The sequence below is a fragment of the Garra rufa genome, chromosome 24 (genome assembly GCF_049309525.1).
Source record: "Garra rufa chromosome 24, GarRuf1.0, whole genome shotgun sequence".
Classification (NCBI taxonomy): Eukaryota; Metazoa; Chordata; class Actinopteri; order Cypriniformes; family Cyprinidae; genus Garra; species Garra rufa.
The window spans coordinates 11,423,972-11,444,114 of NC_133384.1; the positions used below are offsets into that span (position 1 = coordinate 11,423,972).

At 37.7% G+C, this 20,143-nt stretch overlaps 2 protein-coding genes across 2 annotated transcripts; both read right to left on the bottom strand.

Moving 5' to 3' along the window:
• Positions 1-7,507: 7,507 nt before the first annotated feature.
• On the bottom strand, positions 7,508-10,548 carry LOC141300713 (tripartite motif-containing protein 16-like). Its single transcript, XM_073831013.1, has 6 exons — positions 9,963-10,548; positions 9,458-9,553; positions 9,057-9,290; positions 8,661-8,808; positions 8,501-8,560; positions 7,508-8,307 (listed from the first exon to the last, which is right to left on the bottom strand). Exons 1-6 carry the CDS (start codon positions 10,542-10,544, stop codon positions 7,739-7,741), a joined length of 1,689 nt encoding a protein of 562 aa, XP_073687114.1. The 5' UTR covers positions 10,545-10,548; the 3' UTR covers positions 7,508-7,738.
• A 4,027-nt stretch (positions 10,549-14,575) lies between these two features.
• On the bottom strand, positions 14,576-17,691 carry LOC141300712 (tripartite motif-containing protein 16-like protein). Its single transcript, XM_073831012.1, has 6 exons — positions 17,100-17,691; positions 16,799-16,894; positions 16,398-16,631; positions 16,040-16,196; positions 15,879-15,938; positions 14,576-15,693 (listed from the first exon to the last, which is right to left on the bottom strand). The coding sequence occupies exons 1-6, from the start codon at positions 17,679-17,681 to the stop codon at positions 15,122-15,124; spliced, it is 1,701 nt and encodes a 566-aa protein (XP_073687113.1). The 5' UTR covers positions 17,682-17,691; the 3' UTR covers positions 14,576-15,121.
• Positions 17,692-20,143: the final 2,452 nt, after the last annotated feature.

Here is a 20,143-nt window from a genome sequence, read left to right on the forward strand (position 1 = left end):
AGGACAGATCCTTGTGGCACTCCATACTTTACTGGTGTTAGCTGCGATGACTCCCCATTTAAATACACAAAGTGATAGCGATCGGACAGGTATGATCTGAACCATCTTAATGCCTGCCCTTGAATACCTGTATAGTTTTGTAATCGATCTATGAGTATTTCATGATCTATAGTGTCGAACGCAGCACTAAGATCAAGTAAAACTAGCAATGAGACGCAGCCTTGATCTGCCGCAAGTAGCAAGTCGTTTGTGATTTTTACAAGTGCAGTTTCTGTGCTATGATGGGGCCTGAAACCTGACTGAAATTCTTCAAAGATATTATTATTTTGCAAGAAGGAGCACAATTGAGCAGACACAACTTTTTCTAGAATTTTAGACATAAATGGAAGATTAGAAATGGGTCTGTAATTTGCCAGTTCACTAGGGTCTAGCTGTGGTTTCTTAATAAGAGGTTTAATAACCGCTAGTTTGAATGGTTTTGGGACATGACCTAAAGATAACGATGAGTTAACAATATTAAGAAGCGGTACTTCTGCTACAGGTAACAACTCTTTTAGTAATTTAGTGGGTACAGGATCTAATAGGCATGTTGTTGGTTTAGATGTGGTGATAAGTTTATTTAATTCTTTCTGTTCTATAGTTGTAAAGCACTGGAGTTTTTCTTCGGGTGTAATGACTAATGTTGAAGTATCAGTTGCTGTAGTATCTATATTTGTTATTGTATTTCTAATGTTGTCTATTTTATCAGTAAAGAAATTCATAAAGACATTACTATTAAACTGTGCAGGAATATTCAGGTCAGGAGGTGTTTGGTTATTTGTTAATCTAGCCACTGTGCTAAATAAAAACCTTGGATTGTTTTGGTTTTTTTCTATGAGTTGGTGGATGTACTCGGCTCTAGCAGCTTTTAAAGCCCGTCTATAGCTGGACATACTGTTTTTCCATGCAATTTTAAAAACTTCTAAGTTAGTTTTTCTCCATTTACGCTCAAGATTACGAGTTTCTTTTTTTAGAGAATGGGTATTACTGTTGTACCATGGCGCAGTACGTTTTTCTCTAACCTTTTTTAGCTTGATTGGGGCAACAGCTTCTAATGTATTAGAGAAGATAGTGCCTATGTTACTAGTCATTTTGTCTAGTTCATGTTTATTTATGGGTGCACAGAGCAGTTGAGATAAATCAGGCAGGTTATTTGCGAATCTATCTTTGGTAGCAGGAACAATAGTTCTGCCCAGACGATAGCGCGGAGCTATATAGTTAACATCAGTGATACGCAGCATGCACGATACGAGGAAGTGATCGGTAACATCATCGCTTTGAGGTACGATATCTATATCAGTAAGATCAAGTCCGTGCGATATAATTAGATCTAGTGTATGATTAAAACGATGAGTGGGCCCAGTGACGTTTTGTTTGACTCCAAAAGAGTTTAACAGATCAGTAAACGCAAGTCCTAACGCATCATTTGTATTATCAACATGAATGTTAAAATCTCCAACAATTAATGCTTTATCAAAATTAACCAATAGGTCAGAAAGGAAATCTGCAAATTCTTTTAGGAAATCTGTATACGGCCCTGGAGGTCTATACACAGTAGCCAGAGCAAGAGATAGGAGAGATTTATTTTGCATATCTGACAGAGTAACATTAAGTAGGAGTACTTCAAATGAATTAAACCTGTACCCTGTTTTCTGAGTAACATTGAAAATATCACTATAAATTGTTGCAACACCACCGCCACGACCGATCTGACGGGGCTCATGTTTATAACAGTAGTTTGGTGGAGTAGACTCATTCAGACCAATAAAATCATTTGGTTTTAGCCAAGTTTCAGTCAAGCAGAGTACATCAAAACTATTATCTGTGATTATTTCGTTTACAATAAGTGCTTTGGGTGCGAGTGATCTGATATTTAGGAGCCCAAGCTTTAAAAATTGTTTTTGTTCATTTATTGTGCATTTTTCTGGTTTAATCACGATTAGATTTTTTCTAGATCCTTCATAAAATTTTTGTTTTGACCTCACTATTCGAGGAACAGACACAGTCTTTATAGATTGGACAGCACCAGTACTATCGTTTAAATGTGCATAACAAAAGCCATCATCGCAACTATTTGAAGAATTGCTTACTAGTCAAATGGAGCGCAGCGTCCTGGAGATGTTGTCCGACAGCAGTTCTGCTCCGACTCTGCTGGGGTGCAGGCCATCAGCGCGGTAAAGCCTAGGACGCTCCCAGAAAAGATTCCAATTATTAACAAAGAGCAGTTTCTAGTAAAGATGAATCATTTTCATTATTATGTGAAGCGCCCCCTGCTGGAGACAGATGCATGTGTTCAGTGGTTACTCACACAGAGAGCAGGTTTGGACAGCAGAGGATCTCAATCAGAGTGAAGGAAACACATCTGGATGAATGAATGAGGCCTGCTGATCATGAGAACTACAGACTCAGAATAATATTATTAAAGCAGGACTTTAGTTCTTAAGCCTAAAACAGAAATGTCTGATAGATGAGTAGTGTTTTAGAAACAGTCATTTTACAAGTTCTGTCAAATATGTGTATGGCTTTTTGTCTGTTTCTCCTAATACTGTGAGAATGTAGTTACAGAACAGGCCGCTTGTGAACTGTAATAGAAGCGAGTGCTTAGGGTTAAAGACCAAAAAATGATAATATAAGTTTGTTAGTCTCACTTTAGTATTTTCAGACAGGAGAGTGATGTCTTTAGTGTGAAATGAGATGTGGTTTGACTCCATGTGAGCGTAATATAAGTTCACAGAGCTGGAAGTTCAGTAGGAGGCTGTTGTCAATGTGGGTTTTGTTTCTGGTCTGGAAAAGCGTGAAGAAGTGCTCTTTCTCACAAGAAAAACTGGTAATGATGTATTGGATTAAAATTAATAAATGCTTGGCTCTTTCTCCAAACTCATCAGGGAAACTTTACCTCAATAATACACAACTCTAAGATCATATAAATCACATGGGCAGTTAAAGTAATGTATTTTAAGCTTCTATGTGTTATTACAGTTTGTGATTGTAATGATTACAATAAAAGGATGATATTCTGCCTTATAGAATGTCCATCTAAAGTTGGCATCACTGAAGTCTTTAATTGCATCATCCACAAATGAGACCAAACCAAACCAGAGCTGGTGCAATCTCCATCTGTTCTACAAACTGCATATAACCTCGGAACAAACGCTGAATCCTGTGCATGCAAATGCATATCCAGAGTGATATGTTTGTGAGACTTTGAGATCTGTGCAGAATTGCAGTTGAACTTTCTTCCAGCAGATGGTGCTAATGGTCTATTTACTTTCACATTTGCTGTAGACAAGATGTTTAGTAGCAAGATGCTGGAATCATGGTATTAAGACAGTGATGTTCTGTAATTAGGGTTGTGCCACATACAACAATTTGAACAAACATCCCAATATGATTTAATCTTAGACAGTTAAAGAAAAAAACAAGTTAACAGAAGGAAAACATAAAACTTAAAATAATTTGAAAGCTTGAAACATATTTTAATAAGTTCCAGATTGAGTTTGAGTATGGTTCTTCAAGCTTTTTTCAAGGTAAATTAAAAATACTTTTTCATTTTTTTCTATCATTCATAATTTATGTACACTGTGCATCAGCAAAAACTGTGATGAAATAAATGAATGATACATTTGTTTAGAGCTTCTATTCCACTATACTAGCTGCCTTAACCACAGCATAAAGACACAGGTCTATTCAGAATTATTAAACACAGCAAAATACAAAAAAAGAAATGAATGTGTTGAATGTGGCAATCTGAAGGCGTCTTGACGTCATCGGTGAACAGTTCTACTGTCAGAGTGTTTGAAGTGTTAGATGCCCATATGTACATAAACACTGAGCCTCACAGACTCCTGTATAAAACACCCATCAGATTTGTGACAATACTGAAATGTGCTCGTGCAAAAAGCTATTAGTGCGCTGCGAGCCCACAGTTTGTTTCACATTAATAATAACAGATTGGAGCATACCTGATGTACGATCCTGTATGTAATAATTGTCTTTACCTTGATTACAGCTGTCATCCATGAACACTTTACTAGTGAGAGAAGCTGGTTTGCCTTGTTCAGTCCCTATAGTCCAGTCCTGACTTCAACAGTGTTTAGAGAAATTGCCCATTTTTGACCAGATTTGAGGATGCTGTTTGGCAACATTTATGTCATGTCTTGAATTTAAACTGAACTTGACAAATGCTGACAGGCAGAAGACACATATATGACAAACATATATTTTGCCCATCATATTATGCACTTGTCAATTTATGTTATTTAAAATAAAATGTATTATTTTTTTGTGTGTGGCACCCTAGCACCCTCTATTGACCAGCCGCCTCTAGTATTAGACATTAACTTAGCCTGATCTCTTTCATAGCATTTTAAAATACAAATATTCTCAGCAGAATTCAGATGGGTCGGATATATTGCTAAAATAAAAGAAAGCATGCAGCATACAGGATATCAGTTCAGTGGGAGAAAGTTAGGGCCTTGATGCGTCATGTTCACACCATGATGAGCGTCCTATAAGCAATATATCTTTGTTGGAATGATTGCATTTTCCAGAAACTTAATAATATCTCGTAAATTTAAGTCAACACAAAGTCACTGTCACACCCCTGGACTGTGTTTGTTGTTTTCTTCCCATTGTGCCCATATTTGGTCATTTCCTGTTCCTGCCCTCGTTATGTCATTATTAGTTAATCGTTGTCACCTGTCTGTCTCATTATCAACCCTTTATAAGTTACACTCATTGTTGTATGGTCTTAAGTGTGCGTCCCTGTTGTATCACCTGTCTGGGTTAAAGTAAAGACTTTATTGTGACCTTTTGTCCTCGTACGCCTTCCTTCCTCACACGTACCGACAATCAGATTGACCAACATTTTGTCACTCCTTTACGTTGTGTTTATATTTTCTATCAATCATTTTAGGTGCAGCAATTTGTCATCATCAGCCTCTGTCTTCTTCCAGCAGGCCATTGACCATCATGTGTTTCCACTAAACAACTAAACCAACAATATTTGCAGCAGCGGCTAAATATGAAAATATATATTTCAAGTTGAACATTTCAAGTTTAAATGCAGAGAAAACACATGTGTGTATTATATGAGTGTGTGTGTATCTGGTTAACTCTTTATCTAATTCTGGACCCAGCATTAAACAGTACTGAATTGAAAGGTCACCTGTGTTAGAGTTATCAGATTTAACTGGATGTGTAATAAAATTGATGTGCATGCTGTTAAAGGAATAGTCCAGCCACAAATGAAAGATTTGGATTGTTAGGTAACTTTGGAGACCATCTGTCTTCCCAAATCTCCTCAACGACTAAAGAATTTGGGGATAAAGTGGTGCTTCCATCTAATCAATTGTTTTCTGTTTGTTTATTAATCCATATATTCACAATAGCACGTTAACTTTGATATTTTGAGTACCAGACAGTTATGTCTAATTGAGTAACAATGAGAGCATACAATCTGTCCATTAAAATAAATTTTAAGAATGAATTGTTTGTATCATGAGCCATCCATAAATAAAAAAACTTACACTTATCTAATATAGAGACAGATTAAACTGGTCTCTGAAAAAAACAGGAACATAAGAGGTGTGCTATACAGTAATGGAGGATGTATTTATATGTTTTTAATGCTTTGGAAATACAAAATGCGTTTTTGTCATTCCAGTAAATTCTTCTCTTCCGCATCACCGTCCTCCGCTATTATCAAGAGCACTGTGACGCATTTCTTCTGCTTGTGAACATGGCGCAGCGGAAGTGTGTTCTATGTCAGCAGCACCACACACAAGAGAAGAATCGTCACACGGACTGTTTTATTGATGTCCGAACTATGTTTTTCAGTTGTGTTGCTGTCTATGCAGAGTTCATCAAAAATAAATTAATTTGTGTTCTGAAGATGAACAAAGGTCTAACAGGTTTGGAATGACATGAGGGTGAGTAATTAATGAAAGAATTTTCATTTTTGGGTGAACTAACACTTTAACATAAAATAATGACAAACTAAGATTATAAATGTGAATCAATTTCCCTGACATAAGAATGATTCAACAGCAAAATGGATCTAAACATTAGCATCTAAAATGAGCAAATATGTCAAAAAAAAAAAGAAAAAAAGAACACTTAAGTAGTATAATTGGCATCTAATGCAATCAGAAATAGACTCACTTTCCTGGTGTCCTCATATCAATCAGTTGATAACTTCTCTTTCACATGAGAGTGACACAATGAACAAATCCAGATCCACCTGGATCATGTCAGAAATATCTGTTTTGTCTGGTATCTGAACAACTAGTCAGCTGGGTTATCGATACCCAAAACCCATGAACATCAAGACGTGTCTGGTACCCAAAACTGTACTAAGAGTCTTCTATCAACCAAGAGTTTGACTGAGAAAAGCCAGAGAAGAGCAGAAGCAGGAGACAAAGTGATTTTATTGTATAATGATGAGTTTTATGGTATCTTAGTTAACTCTCAGAGGGATTGGCATAGTAATGTACATGACAATGTTAATGTGTTTGGACTTGGTGGAATAGATCTGCTGCTGCTGTAGAGCAAGTACTGAGACTTACTACTGACAATACATCCATAACATGCTGCTGTGATCACGTGAGAAATACTGCTGCTGCACATATAACATACATGAAATATCCCCTATGTAGCATACACAAATCCCCATAGCAGATCTATACAGGTGGAGCTGGGGAAGGTGGAGGGTTTCTGAAGTGGCCAACTGCTACAGCAAGCACTATTCATATATATTTGAAACATCAAATTCTCCAAAACTGTTCACCAAGCTTACAATTAAATTTCATATTTGAAATCACCAATGAAATCTGACAACAACTGTCTCATAAATGTTGTTCCTTAAGGTCCAGTAGTGATAAAATTGGTTGTTTTTGATGCTAGAGCAGTTTTTGATGCTAGAGCAGCCAATGCGCAGTCATGAGCGCGAGTTTGCGAATGCTGCCTGTTTCCATAGCAACCGGGACTTCTAACGGCCATGATTTAACTAATCAATGATTGGCTCTTTCATTTAGAAGGCGGGGCTTATTCACCATATTGGCTGTTTCACTTTCTCCCATTCATAAATAATAGGAGTGCACAGTCTTCCTATATATATAAAGTCTTTGGTTATACCTATCAGACTCCGCCATCTAGAGTTTCATGCCAGAACTTTGTATTTGCATATGTTTCACTGCTCAGACTTTGTCCGATGAACACAAATTTAACAAGTAGTGCTATACCAAACTGATTCACAACAACATCCCATAAACCTTGAGTTTCCATTAACATTCCCATTTCATTCATACAGACAAAACAGTTCATAAAACCCCACAATTATAAGAGTAAACAATAATGTAAATGCATAGGCAACAAAAATAATAAGAAATATCTAATATGAAAACAAAAAAAAAGAAAAAAAATATCAAATAATTAAAATTATATGAATGATAAAAATATATAATTTATTAATTATATGGCCAATTTTTTTTAATTGATGATTAAATTATTATAAATGAATTAAAACAAGAAAAATAAAGACAACACAATTGTAAATGATTACTTTCTTGATGCAACACACAGAGTTTGCATTTGAGGATTGTTCACCTGCTATCAAGACAGCTATCAGGACTGAGGTCTGACCCTATATGACAGACTAACTGTAGTCAGAGTTTGTTTGTTTTGTTTGCTTGTTTTTTACTCAAGTTTCCATCTCTGCTGTTAGGTCACACAGTTTCACTCTTGAGTCTACACCAATCCCAAACCCAGGATAGAGCGTCTGAGTGAATGTGGTGTGTTCTGTGTGGATGAGGCTCATTGTGTCAGAGACGCTGTAGAAGGACAGAGTTCCTGCTCCGTGATCCACAAACACTCCTACTCTATAGACACCATTCACTCCTATTCTACTGATGATGGGCTTCACAGGGAGAGCAGTCTCTATGTTATTGTGTATGAATGAGTAACTGGAGGGAGTGCAGATCAAATTCCAGGACTGATCATTAAATCCAAACACACACTCATGACCCGATCCTTTCCTGCTGATGCTCTTATATGACACTGATATAAACACAACATCTCCACTCCACTCCAGCTCCCAGTAACAGCGTCCACACACACTCTCTCTACACAACACCTGACGCTTAGCCTCAAATCTGTCTGGATGATCAGGATACGGCTGGACTGTTTTAGTGACAGTAGCTGCTCTGTTTCTCTCAGACAGACAGATCTCTTTATTCACTGTGTTTGGATCCAGAGTCAGAAACCTGAAATCTGATGAAGATAAAATAAGACTTATTTCATAAAGCTGATACAAACATACTCTTTCCAAATACATACAGTACATGTTTAGTTTTGATATGTTTACAGTCTTTTTAATAGCACTGTGTCTGTGTAGTTTTGTTAACTCCAGTGTCATATTATACAGTAATTTTAGTCACTCTGTGTGTGTTTCATAGTGTCTTACATTGCAGGAACTCTGGCCTGGACTTGGGTTCTTTGAGGGCAATAATTTCGCTGCATGTTACTGTGGACATAAAGACACATCATTATTGTGATTCTCATGTGAAACATGAATCTATCCCATATTGTTTTAATAGTTTCTTCTGTGTAATGTGACACATTACCTCTGCCAGATATCTGTTCAATCTCTACTTTGCAGAAATCCTCCAGTTTTTCTTTCAGTTTAGAAACTAATTCTCCCATATCATTGAAAGAGAACTGAGAACTGATGGAGATGGGCTGCTCTGTAGATTCAGGAGAGATGGAGAAACTCTGCAGGAGACAAAAATACAACAAGCTTGTTTTTTGTTTAGTTTTTTTTCTCCCAATTTTAAAATCTTGTGTGTAATGCACTCAGGCCTAATCTAATACTAATGCAAATACTCCAGTAAGTAGCTCCATGCACAAGTTTTCCAGACACGCTGAAACACATGAGAATCTCCAGTGTGTTTGTCAGATCTGTGTCACAGCAGGATGTGTCTCAAGTCCACTATGATCCTGTTCTTCTAGATGTCTGTTACCTGCAGGAACTGGATGTGATCCTGTGTGTGTGAAAGCTGCTCCAGCTCAGCGTCTCTCCTCCTCAGATCATTGATCTCCTGCTCCAGTCGCTCCAGTCGTCCTTCAGCTCGACTCACTGCTCGCTTTTCCTGATCTCTGATCAGCCGTATCAGCTCAGAGCGGCTTCTCTCAATGGAGCGGATGAGCTCAGTAAAGATCCTCTCAGTGTCCTCCACTGCTGTCTGTGCAGAGCACTGTTAGAAACACAGCACAATCAGCTCTTACTCAACATCAGTCTATCAGCTCTATATGAGTCTAATGTCTACACATCTATGAGTCTAATGTCTACACATCTATGAGTCTAATGAGTCTAAGAATGGCTCTTCAGTCTATCAGCTCTTGTTCTTCTGCACAAACTCACCTTATAAGAGTCCACAGTCTTTCTCAGCTCCTCAAGCTCTTTCTGTCTCTCCTGGATTCTCTTGCGATATTTCATTTGTGTCTCTTTCAGAATACTCTGTCAAAATTCACACAAATACACCAGCAATATTACACAAACTTGATAAAAAAGTTTGTCAAGTCAAACTTTAGGTTGGCTTAAGAAAGTCTAGCCTGAAAGTTGGAAATAGTTTTAAAAGCTTGAAGTTTGAAAGTTGAAAGCAGTTTGCTTCATCCTCACTTTATTGTCATTTCGTTCCATGCCCTGATAACAGCTTTACACAATAAGCAGTCTTTCCTGTCAAACACTAACCAGCGGCTAATGACAGACAATCTTTAGTCACCTGCTGTGAAATTTAGTCTCATGTGTGAATGATTTACTCTCATTGTAGAGGTTTGTAAGCAGATTGATAAAACAGTCCAAAGTCAGTGTTATTAGGATCTAAACAACAATGAGTCAGATTGTTTTAATGTGCTTGAGCTCATACCTGTTTGTCAGTCCTCTCTGCTTCAGCTGTCACAGTCTCATGGTTCTTGTGTTCCTCCATCATACACAGATAACAAATGCAGCGCTGGTCGGTTCGACAGTAGAGTTTCAGCTGTTCGTCGTGTTTTGAGCAGATCATCTCTCGTAGTCGTCCGCTGGCATCGGTCAGTTTGTGTTTCTTACTTCTGAACCAACTCTCATGTTGTTGCAGGTGATTCTGACAGTAAGAGTTCAGACACACCAGACAGGACTTGACAGCTTTGTGTTTGGTCTCAGTACAGACGTCACACTCCACGTCTCCAGATCCGGCTTCACCGTCTGCGGTTTGGAGTCTGGTCTTCTTCAGGTTCTCCAGCATTTCAGCCAGCAGTACATTGGTAGCTAAAGCAGGTCTGGGACTGAAGGTCTGTCTGCACTGAGGGCAGCTGTAGACTCCCTTCTGATCCTCCTCATTCCAGCAGTCTGTAATACAGCTCTTACAGTAACTGTGTCCACAGGCGGTCGCCACTGGGTCCTTCAGCAGATCCAGACACACTGGACACGTGAACTGGTCCTGAGCCACTGGAATACTGGCTTCTGCCATTGTGTGTGAGTTTGTGTCAGAGAAACAGAGACTGAGGGACCGTCTACAGCTCTCCACTTTCACTTTCACTTACTAGAAAATGTGAAGTTATTTCCTGGTTTAGTGTTTGAGAGACGTGTGCAAAACTATGGGGCAATACAGCTTCTCTTATATCATCTGGAGGAGTGCAGTTAAAGACATTTAAGATTTTGAAATTAATCAAGAATTTATATTTATTCACATATTTTCTAAAAATCACATATTAACTACTCAAATTAATGACTGCTCTTCTTTCATTGTGTTTTATACAGTAAAGATGTATCATTTTCCTGAACTCTGAATGAGAAGAAGATTTGAAATGAAACTCACAGTGATGTTGGTGAATGTGAAGCGCCCCCTGCTGGAGACAGATGCATGTGTTCAGTGGTTACTCACACAGAGAGCAGGTTTGGACAGCAGAGGATCTCAACCAGAGTGAAGGAAACACATCTGGATGAATGAATGAGGCCTTGACATGGAGATCACACAATAATTTCCTGTTCAGTGTACTATTAATTTCCTGTACTGAATCATTTATTTGATTTACCATGTGATTGAACTGAATTATTTACATGATCTGACTGATTGAGCTTGTGTGAAATGTATAAACTGTATAATTATTGACTGATATCTGCAGTATCAAGAGATTGTGAGAGAAGACAAGCTAATCATTTAACATATGAACACACACACACACACACACACACACACACACGGAGCAGTGGGCAGCCATTGCTGCGGCGCCCAGGGAGCAGTTGGGGGATTGGTGCCTTGCTCAAGGGACTCACCTCAGTCGTGGTATTCACCTGAATTCTGGTTATTCACCTTCCCCACCTACAATCCCTGCCAGACCTGAGACTCGAACCCGCAACCTTTGGGTTACAAGTCCGACTCTCTAACCATTAGGCCACAGCTGCCCCGTGATACTTCCCCCAAAAATGAAAATTACCCCATGATTTACTCATTCTCAAGCTCTATTCTAGGTGAATATGACTTTATTCTTTCAAATAAATTTAATTGGAGTTACATTAAAAAAATCTCTTGGCTCTTCCAAGCTTTATAATGGCAGTGAATGGGTGTTATTTTTCAATAGTTCAAAAGAAGTCCAATAAAATGCATCAATCCATCATTCATATAAAATGTTCCACACGGCTCCAGGGGTGAATAAAGGCCTCCTGAAGCAAATCAATGCATTTTACCCATATTTAAAACTTTCATGTTCATCACTTCACAACGGAGCTTGTGTTGTGTGACTGATGAAACAAAGCTGTGTCTGAGCTCATGAAAAGGGTATTTTACAGCTCTGGTTCTTTAGGTCATAAAACATGGAAATTTACATTTAATCATTTAGCAAGCACTTTTATCCTAAACGACTCACAAATGTGACCCTGGAGCACAAAACCAGTCTTAAGTCACTGGGGTATATTTGTAGCAATAGCCAAAAATACCTAGTATGGGTCAAAATTATTGATTTTTCTTTTATGCCAAAAATCATTAGGGAATTAAGTAAAGATCATGTTCCATGAAGATTTTTTGTAAAATTCCTACTGTAAACATATCAAAATGTACATTTTGATTAGTAATATGCATTGCTAAGAACTTAATTTGGACAAATTTAAAGGTGATTTTCTCAGTATTTAGATTTTTTTGCACCCTCAGATTCCAGATTTTCAAATAGATGCATCTCGGCCAAATATTGTCCTATCCTAACAAACCATACATCAATAGAAAGCTTATTTATTGAGCTTTCATATGATGTATACATCTCAGTTTTGTAAAATTTAACCTTATGACTGGTTTTGTGATCCAGGGTCACAAATGAGAACAATAAAAGCAATCAAACCAGCAAAAGAGCAACAATATTTAAATGCTGTGACAAGTCCTTATTAGCCTAATGCAGTATATGGAGCAATGTTTTTAATAAATAAAAAGAAAACAAGTGACAGAATAGAAATAGAACAGAATGAACAAGTGTAGATGGAAGAGAATTATTAAGAAATTGTCTTATACAATCTCAAAATGCTGCCCCTGTGTATGTAAACTAGCGTGATATAATAATATAACTTGAATTTCTCAAATAAAGACGGCGGTTTAAAGCAATATTTTATAAAATCAAGCAAATTCACAGAAATATTGCTGTATATGAACAAAGAAAGCAGAGAGCATCAAGAGTCTGCTAACATGACAGCAAGGGACAATGAAGGGAAATACGATAGACAGAACAGAACACTGTTTCATAACAATCTCCATACCTCTACGACTCAAGCTGATTTTTCTGGTCTGCTTTTTAATAATCAGTCTGCCAGAATACAGAGAACACTGTTAAACACACGGATGGAGTAAAGTTACTGAATACAATGTTTTATTAAAAGACAACACAGAGGACCGCTTGAGTATCAGACACTTATCAACTGTGGATTATTTACTGAAGCATTGTTTAGAGACACGTGCAAAGAAAATAGTGCCTCCATAACATCCATGACTTGTGATGTCTGACTTTAAGTGTAGTTGAAAGTGTTATTCAAGACCTATTTCTTTGAGTCAAAGATAATAACCAGAGAAAATGATAATAAACAGTTGAAACTGAAGCTGATACAGCTCTTTATTTCATGTTGGATGTTGAACATCCGGATTCTGATGCATCTAAAGCATTAGAAAAGCATGCATTTCATATTTTAATGGTTTCATGCTGTTTTTATCATGATAAAAACAGCATGAAACCATTAAAATATGAAATTTAACATGTTAAAACATACTGAAATGGACATCTGTAGTCTTTTCTTTGTCTGATAAAAAGCTACATCTGAATCCCTGTATTGTATGTTTGAAAATCAGGAAATAAGAGTTATTTCACTCAGACGTTCATTTGAAATATAGGGTTGTCAGAAAAAAATTAATCTGTTATCTGGTTTAGTTGTATTTTAAAAGCATCTCTTTCTTTAAAACATTGTGTCATATTTATTTGGTAGCTTGATTCTCCTTTTGTCATGTTTTGAAAACATATTTATCAGGTTTATAAAAGTAGTGTGAACCTTTGTAGAAATCATGAAAGTAAACCTGATATATATAACAAAAGAGAACTGATTAATGACATTGTGTCAGAACACAGTGGGCATGAACCTGTATTTGGTAATCTTTTATTCCAATTGTGAAGCTATAAAGTGAAGTACAAATATAGGATATCTGATTTGGGGTAAAAGTTGGAAAATTGGCTTACACATGTGTGCTGACCTCAACTGCTGACAGACACGGATTAAACTGCTCTGTGAAAATGTGTCACATTGTTTGTTGACTGTAAATGTTCTGTTTTTGTATTTTTATATCTAACGTGAAAGGAACATAAGAGGTGTGCTTAAAGGATGAAGGGTGTATTCATACGGTTTAATGCTTTGGAAATACAAAATGTATTTGTGTCATTGCAGTAAAGCTATTATATTAATAATTAAAGAATTTATTTGAGAGAGAAATTCTTACAGCCCAAAACATTCACTGCCAAAAAAAAGTGATAGAGAAGGACTGTTTTTAGCTCCAGAAAATTAAAATAATGACAATCTAAGATTATAAATGTGAATCAATTTCTCTGACAGGAGAATGATATAACAGGAAAATGGATCAAAACATGACAAATACAATAAAATATGTCAACAAAAAAAAACTCTAATGTTTAACATTAAACCTCTAGCATCTAATGTAATCAGAAAAAGACTCACTTGTCTTCAACTTCTAATATCAATCTGCTGATAACTACTCTTTCACACAAATATCAGTTTTTGTCTGATATCCAAACCACTATTGATCAGGGTTGTTGATTACCAAAACACATTAACAGCAAGTCTTATCTGGTACCCAAAACTGAATGAACAGTTGTCTATCAGCCAAGAGTTTGACTGAGAAAAGTCAGAGAACAGCAGAAGCAGGAGACAACGTGATGATAAAAAGAGTTTATTGTATAATCTTAGTTGTGTATGTTTCAGTGCTCAGACTTCATCTGATGAACACAAATCCAGCAAAAAATGATATCAAACTGATTCACAACATCCCATAAACCTTGAACTTCCATCACCATTCTCTCTTATCTCTTATTCATACAGACAAAACAGTTCATGAAACCCTATAATCATGAGATTGAACAATAATATAAATGCAGAAATATAAATATAAATGCATATTAAAAATAACAAGTGAATAAATGATCAAATAAGTAAAATTATGTAAATGATAAATTATAAAAACAATTAAATGATAAATTATATAAATGGCTAAGGACTATAAATGATTATATGATGAAATGATTATAAACTAATTAAAATGAAAAATAAGAACACAACACAAATGTATGTTTGCTCTCTTGATGTAACACACACAGAGTTTGCATTTGAGGATCTTTCATCTGCTATCAGGACAGCTAGAGAAACACTGCAAGTTTCCAGAAAACACTTTTACCCTCAGCTGTCTGTCTTTAAACTGACTGACAGGATTGAGGTCGAACTCTATATGACAGAGTGATTGTAGTGATTCGTTTTTATGACTTATGTTTGACTCAAGTCCAGTTCACAGACTCAAGTTTCCATCTCTGCTGTTAGATCACACAGTTTCACAGATGATCCAGGAACAATCCCAAACCCAGGATAGAGCGTCTGAGTGAATGTGGTGTGTTCTGTGTGGATGAGGCTCATTGTGTCAGAGACGCTGTAGAAGGACAGAGTTCCTGCTCCGTGATCCACAAACACTCCTATTCTATAGACACCATTCACTCCTATTCTACTGATGATGGGCTTCACACGGAGATCAGTCTGTATGTTATTGTGTCTGAATGAGTAACTGGAGGAAGTGCAGAACAAAGTCCAGGACTGATCATTAAATCCAAACAAACACTCAATACCCGATCCCTTCCTGCTGATGCTCTTATATGACACTGATATAGACACACCTATATCTCCACTCCACTCCAGCTCCCAGTAACAGCGTCCACACACACTCTCTCTACACAACACCTGGCAATAATGAATAAATCTGTCTGGATGATCAGGATACGGCTGGACTGTTTCAGTGTAAATAGCCATTCTGTTTCTCTCAGACAGACGGATGTGTTTATTCACTGTGTTTGGATCCAGAGTCAGAAACCTGAAATCTGATGAAGATAAAATAAGACTTATTTCATGAAGTTCACACAAACATACTCTTTCCAATTACATACATTTAAATTTATATATGTTTACAGTGTTTTTATTAGCACTGTGTCTGTGTAGTTTAGTTTACTCCAGTGTCAAATTATAGTAATTTTAGTCACTCTGTGTGTGTTTCATAGTGTCTTACATTGCAGGAACTCTGGCCTGGCCTTCGGTTCTTTGAGGGCAATAATTTCGCTGTATGTTACTGTGGACATAAAGACACATCATTATTGTGATTCCCATGTGAAACATGGATCTATCCCATATTGTTTTTAATAGTTTCTTCTGTGTGATATGACACATTACCTCTGCCAGATATCTGTTCAATCTCTTCTTTGCAGAAATCCTCCAGTTTTTCTTTTAGTTTAGAGACAGATTTCTCCATATCATTGAAAGAGAACTGAGAACTGATGCTGATGGGCTGCTCTGTAGATTCAGGAGAGATGGAGAAAGACTGGAAACTCTGCAGGAGACAAAAACACAACAAGCTTGTTTTTATTTATTGTCTAATAATAATGTAAATACTCCAGTAATTGGCTCCATACACAGGTTTATTCCAGACACACTGAAACACATGAGAATCTCCAGTCTGTTTGTCAGATCTGTGTCACAGCAGGATGTGTCTCAAGTCCACTATGATCCTGTTCTTCTAGATGTCTGTTACCTGCAGGAACTGGATGTGATCCTGTGTGTGTGAAAGCTGCTCCAGCTCAGCGTCTCTCCTCCTCAGATCATTGATCTCCTGCTCCAGTCGCTCCAGTCGTCCTTCAGCTCGACTCACTGCTCGCTTTTCCTGATCTCTGATCAGCCGTATCAGCTCAGAGCGGCTTCTCTCAATGGAGCGGATGAGCTCAGTAAAGATCCTCTCAGTGTCCTCCACTGCTGTCTGTGCAGAGCACTGTTAGAAACACAGCACAATCAGCTCTTACTCAACATCAGTCTATCAGCTCTATATGAGTCTAATGTCTACACATCTATGAGTCTAATGTCTACACATCTATGAGTCTAATGAGTCTAAGAATGGCTCTTCAGTCTATCAGCTCTTGTTCTTCTGCACAAACTCACCTTATAAGAGTCCACAGTCTTTCTCAGCTCCTCAAGCTCTTTCTCTCTCTCCTGGATTCTCTTGCGATATTTCATTTGTGTCTCTTTCAGAATACTCTGTCAAAATTCACACAAACACATCAGCAATATTACAACCAGTATAAAAAATAAATATAACTAGATAAAAATGTTTGTCAAGTCAAACTTTAGGTTGGTTTAAGAAAGTCTAGGCTTCAAGTTTGAAAGTAAACAATCCAAAGTCAGTGTTATTAGGATCTAAACAATAATCCGTCAGATTGTTTTAATGTGCTTGAGCTCATACCTGTTTGTCAGTCCTCTCTGCTTCAGCTGTCACAGTCTCATGGTTCTTGTGTTCCTCCATCATACACAGATAACAAATGCAGCGCTGGTCGGTTCGACAGTAGAGTTTCAGCTGTTCGTCGTGTTTTGAGCAGATCATCTCTCGTAGTCGTCCGCTGGCATCGGTCAGTTTGTGTTTCTTACTTCTGAACCAACTCTCATGTTGTTGCAGGTGATTCTGACAGTAAGAGTTCAGACACACCAGACAGGACTTGACAGCTTTGTGTTTGGTCTCAGTACAGACGTCACACTCCACGTCTCCAGATCCGGCTTCACCGTCGGCGGTTTGGAGTCTGGTCTTCTTCAGGTTCTCCAGCATTTCAGCCAGCAGTACATTGGTAGCTAAAGCAGGTCTGGGACTGAAGGTCTGTCTGCACTGAGGGCAGCTGTAGACTCCCTTCTGATCCTCCTCATTCCAGCAGTCTGTAATACAGCTCTTACAGTAACTGTGTCCACAGGCGGTCGCCACTGGGTCCTTCAGCAGATCCAGACACACTGGACACGTGAACTGGTCCTGAGCCACTGGAATACTGGCTTCTGCCATTGTGTGTGAGTTTGTGTCAGAGAAACAGAGACTGAGGGACCGTCTACAGCTCTTCACTTTCACTTTCACTTACTAGAAAATGTGAAGTTATTTCCTGGTTTAGTGTTTGAGAGACGTGTGCAAAACTATGGGCAATCCAACTTATCCAACTTATCATCTGGAGGAGTGCAGTTAAAGACATTCAAGATCAGAATTTATATTTATGAATTACTGCTTTTCTTTCATTGTGTTTTGTTCAGTAAAGATGAATCATTTTCATTTACACTGAATGAGATTAAGATTTAAATCTCACAGTGATGTTGGTGAATGTGAAGCGCCCCCTGCTGGAGACAGATGCATGTGTTCAGTGGTTACTCACACAGAGAGCAGGTTTGGACAGCAGAGGATCTCAACCAGAGTGAAGGAAACACATCTGGATGAATGAATGAGGCCTTGACATGGAGATCACACAATCATTTTCTGTTTGCTAATCTATTAACTGAATCATTTTTTTGATTTACCATGTGATTGAACTGAATTATTTACATGATCTCACTGATTGAGCTTGTGTGAAATGTATATACTGTATAATTATTGAGTTATATCTGCAGTATCAAGAGATTCATTAAAAATTGTGACTGCAGATAAGAGAGAAGACAAGCTAATCATTTAAGGCAAACTTATTCATTACTTATTGTGAAAATGCCTGCACAAGCCTTTAAAGAGATACTTCCCCCAAAAATGAAAATTACCCCATGATTTACTCATTCTCAAGCTCTATTCTAGGTGAATATGACTTTATTCTTTCAAATAAATTTAATTGGAGTTACATTAAAAAATATCCTGGCTCTTCCAAGCTTTATAATGGCAGTGAATGGGTGTTATTTTTCAATGGTCCAAAAGAACACCAATAAAATGCATCAATACATCATACAAAGTGTTCCACACGGCTCCAGGGGTGAATAAAGGCCTCCTGAAGCAAATCAATGCATTTTACCCATATTTAAAACTTTCATGTTCATCACTTCACAACAGAGCTTGCGTTGTTTGACTGATGAAACAAAGCTGTGTCTGAGCTCATGAAAAGGGTGTTTTACAGCTCTGGTTCTTTAGGTCATAAAACATGGACATGTACATTTAATCATTTAGCAAGCACTTTTATCCTAAACAACTCACAAATGACTCGGACAACTCAGGAAAGCCACCATCTACACAAAACTAGATCTACGAAGTGCCTACAATCTGGTCAGAATCAAAGCAGGTAATGAATGGAAAACTGCCTTCCTCACCACTAGGGGGCACTATGAATATCAGGTCATGCCCTACGGCCTTGCCAACTCACCAGCTGTCTTTCAGTCCTTCATCACCGAAATCTTCAAAGACATCTTACACCACTATGTCATTGCCTACATTGACGACATATTGATCTATTCCCGGACAGAACAGGAACATGTCAACCATGTCCGCACAGTACTCACCAGCAGTGTTGGGCACGTACCTTTAAAAAAGTAATTAGTTATAGTTATTGGTTACTTCTCACAAATAGTAACCGAGTTAGTAACTGAATTACATCATTATAAAAGTAACTAATTACCAGGCAAAGTAACTATTGCGTTACTTAAAAAAATATTTTAATATAATTGTAAAATAAATATAAAACATTGTACATGAATCTACACTATTTTAATGTTGTTGTGGGACAACGTGAGAGACAACTATCAAATTCAACATATTATTATAAATATTATCATTACTATAGTGGAACAATAAAGCACAATAGATGGTTTAGAACTTTTAATTTCGTTATCACCTGCGTAGTGCGACTGACCGTGCGATTGCTTCTGTGTGAACACTCGCACTACTCTGCCTCTGATTGGCAAACAATAGAAATGTACTCAATCTAAGCCAATCGTCGCGTTCTCAGTTACACCGCATTTACAGACACACCAATCATCATCGCTGCATGGTTTTGTGTCCCGCCCCTGCCCCGAACACACACAAAAAACACACACACAGAGAAAAAGAGGTGCTATGGCTGAGAGAGACGCTGCTCGCATGAAAACCGCTTCAGTGTTCTCAGTTTTAGTAACGCGCATTTTCTTGTCAGTAACGGTAACGGCGTTGTAACGGGGGGAACAGTAATTCGTTTGATTACTCGTTACTGAAAAAAGTATCGCCGTTAGTAACACCGTTTATTTATAGCGCCGTTATTCACTTCACTGCTCACCAGACTACTAGACAACCAACTATACGGTAAAGCAGAGAAGTGTGAATTTCATGTCAAGCAGACATCATTTCTAGGATACCACATCAGTCACCAAGGAGTAAAAATGGATGAGGGTAAGGTGAAGGCAGTCACCGAATGGCCCACCACCATTAAAGAACTCCAACGCTTCCTGGGTTTTGCAAACTTCTACAGACGGTTCATCCGTAACTACAGTACTGTAGCCGCACCACTAACCTCCCTTCTCAAAAAACAACCC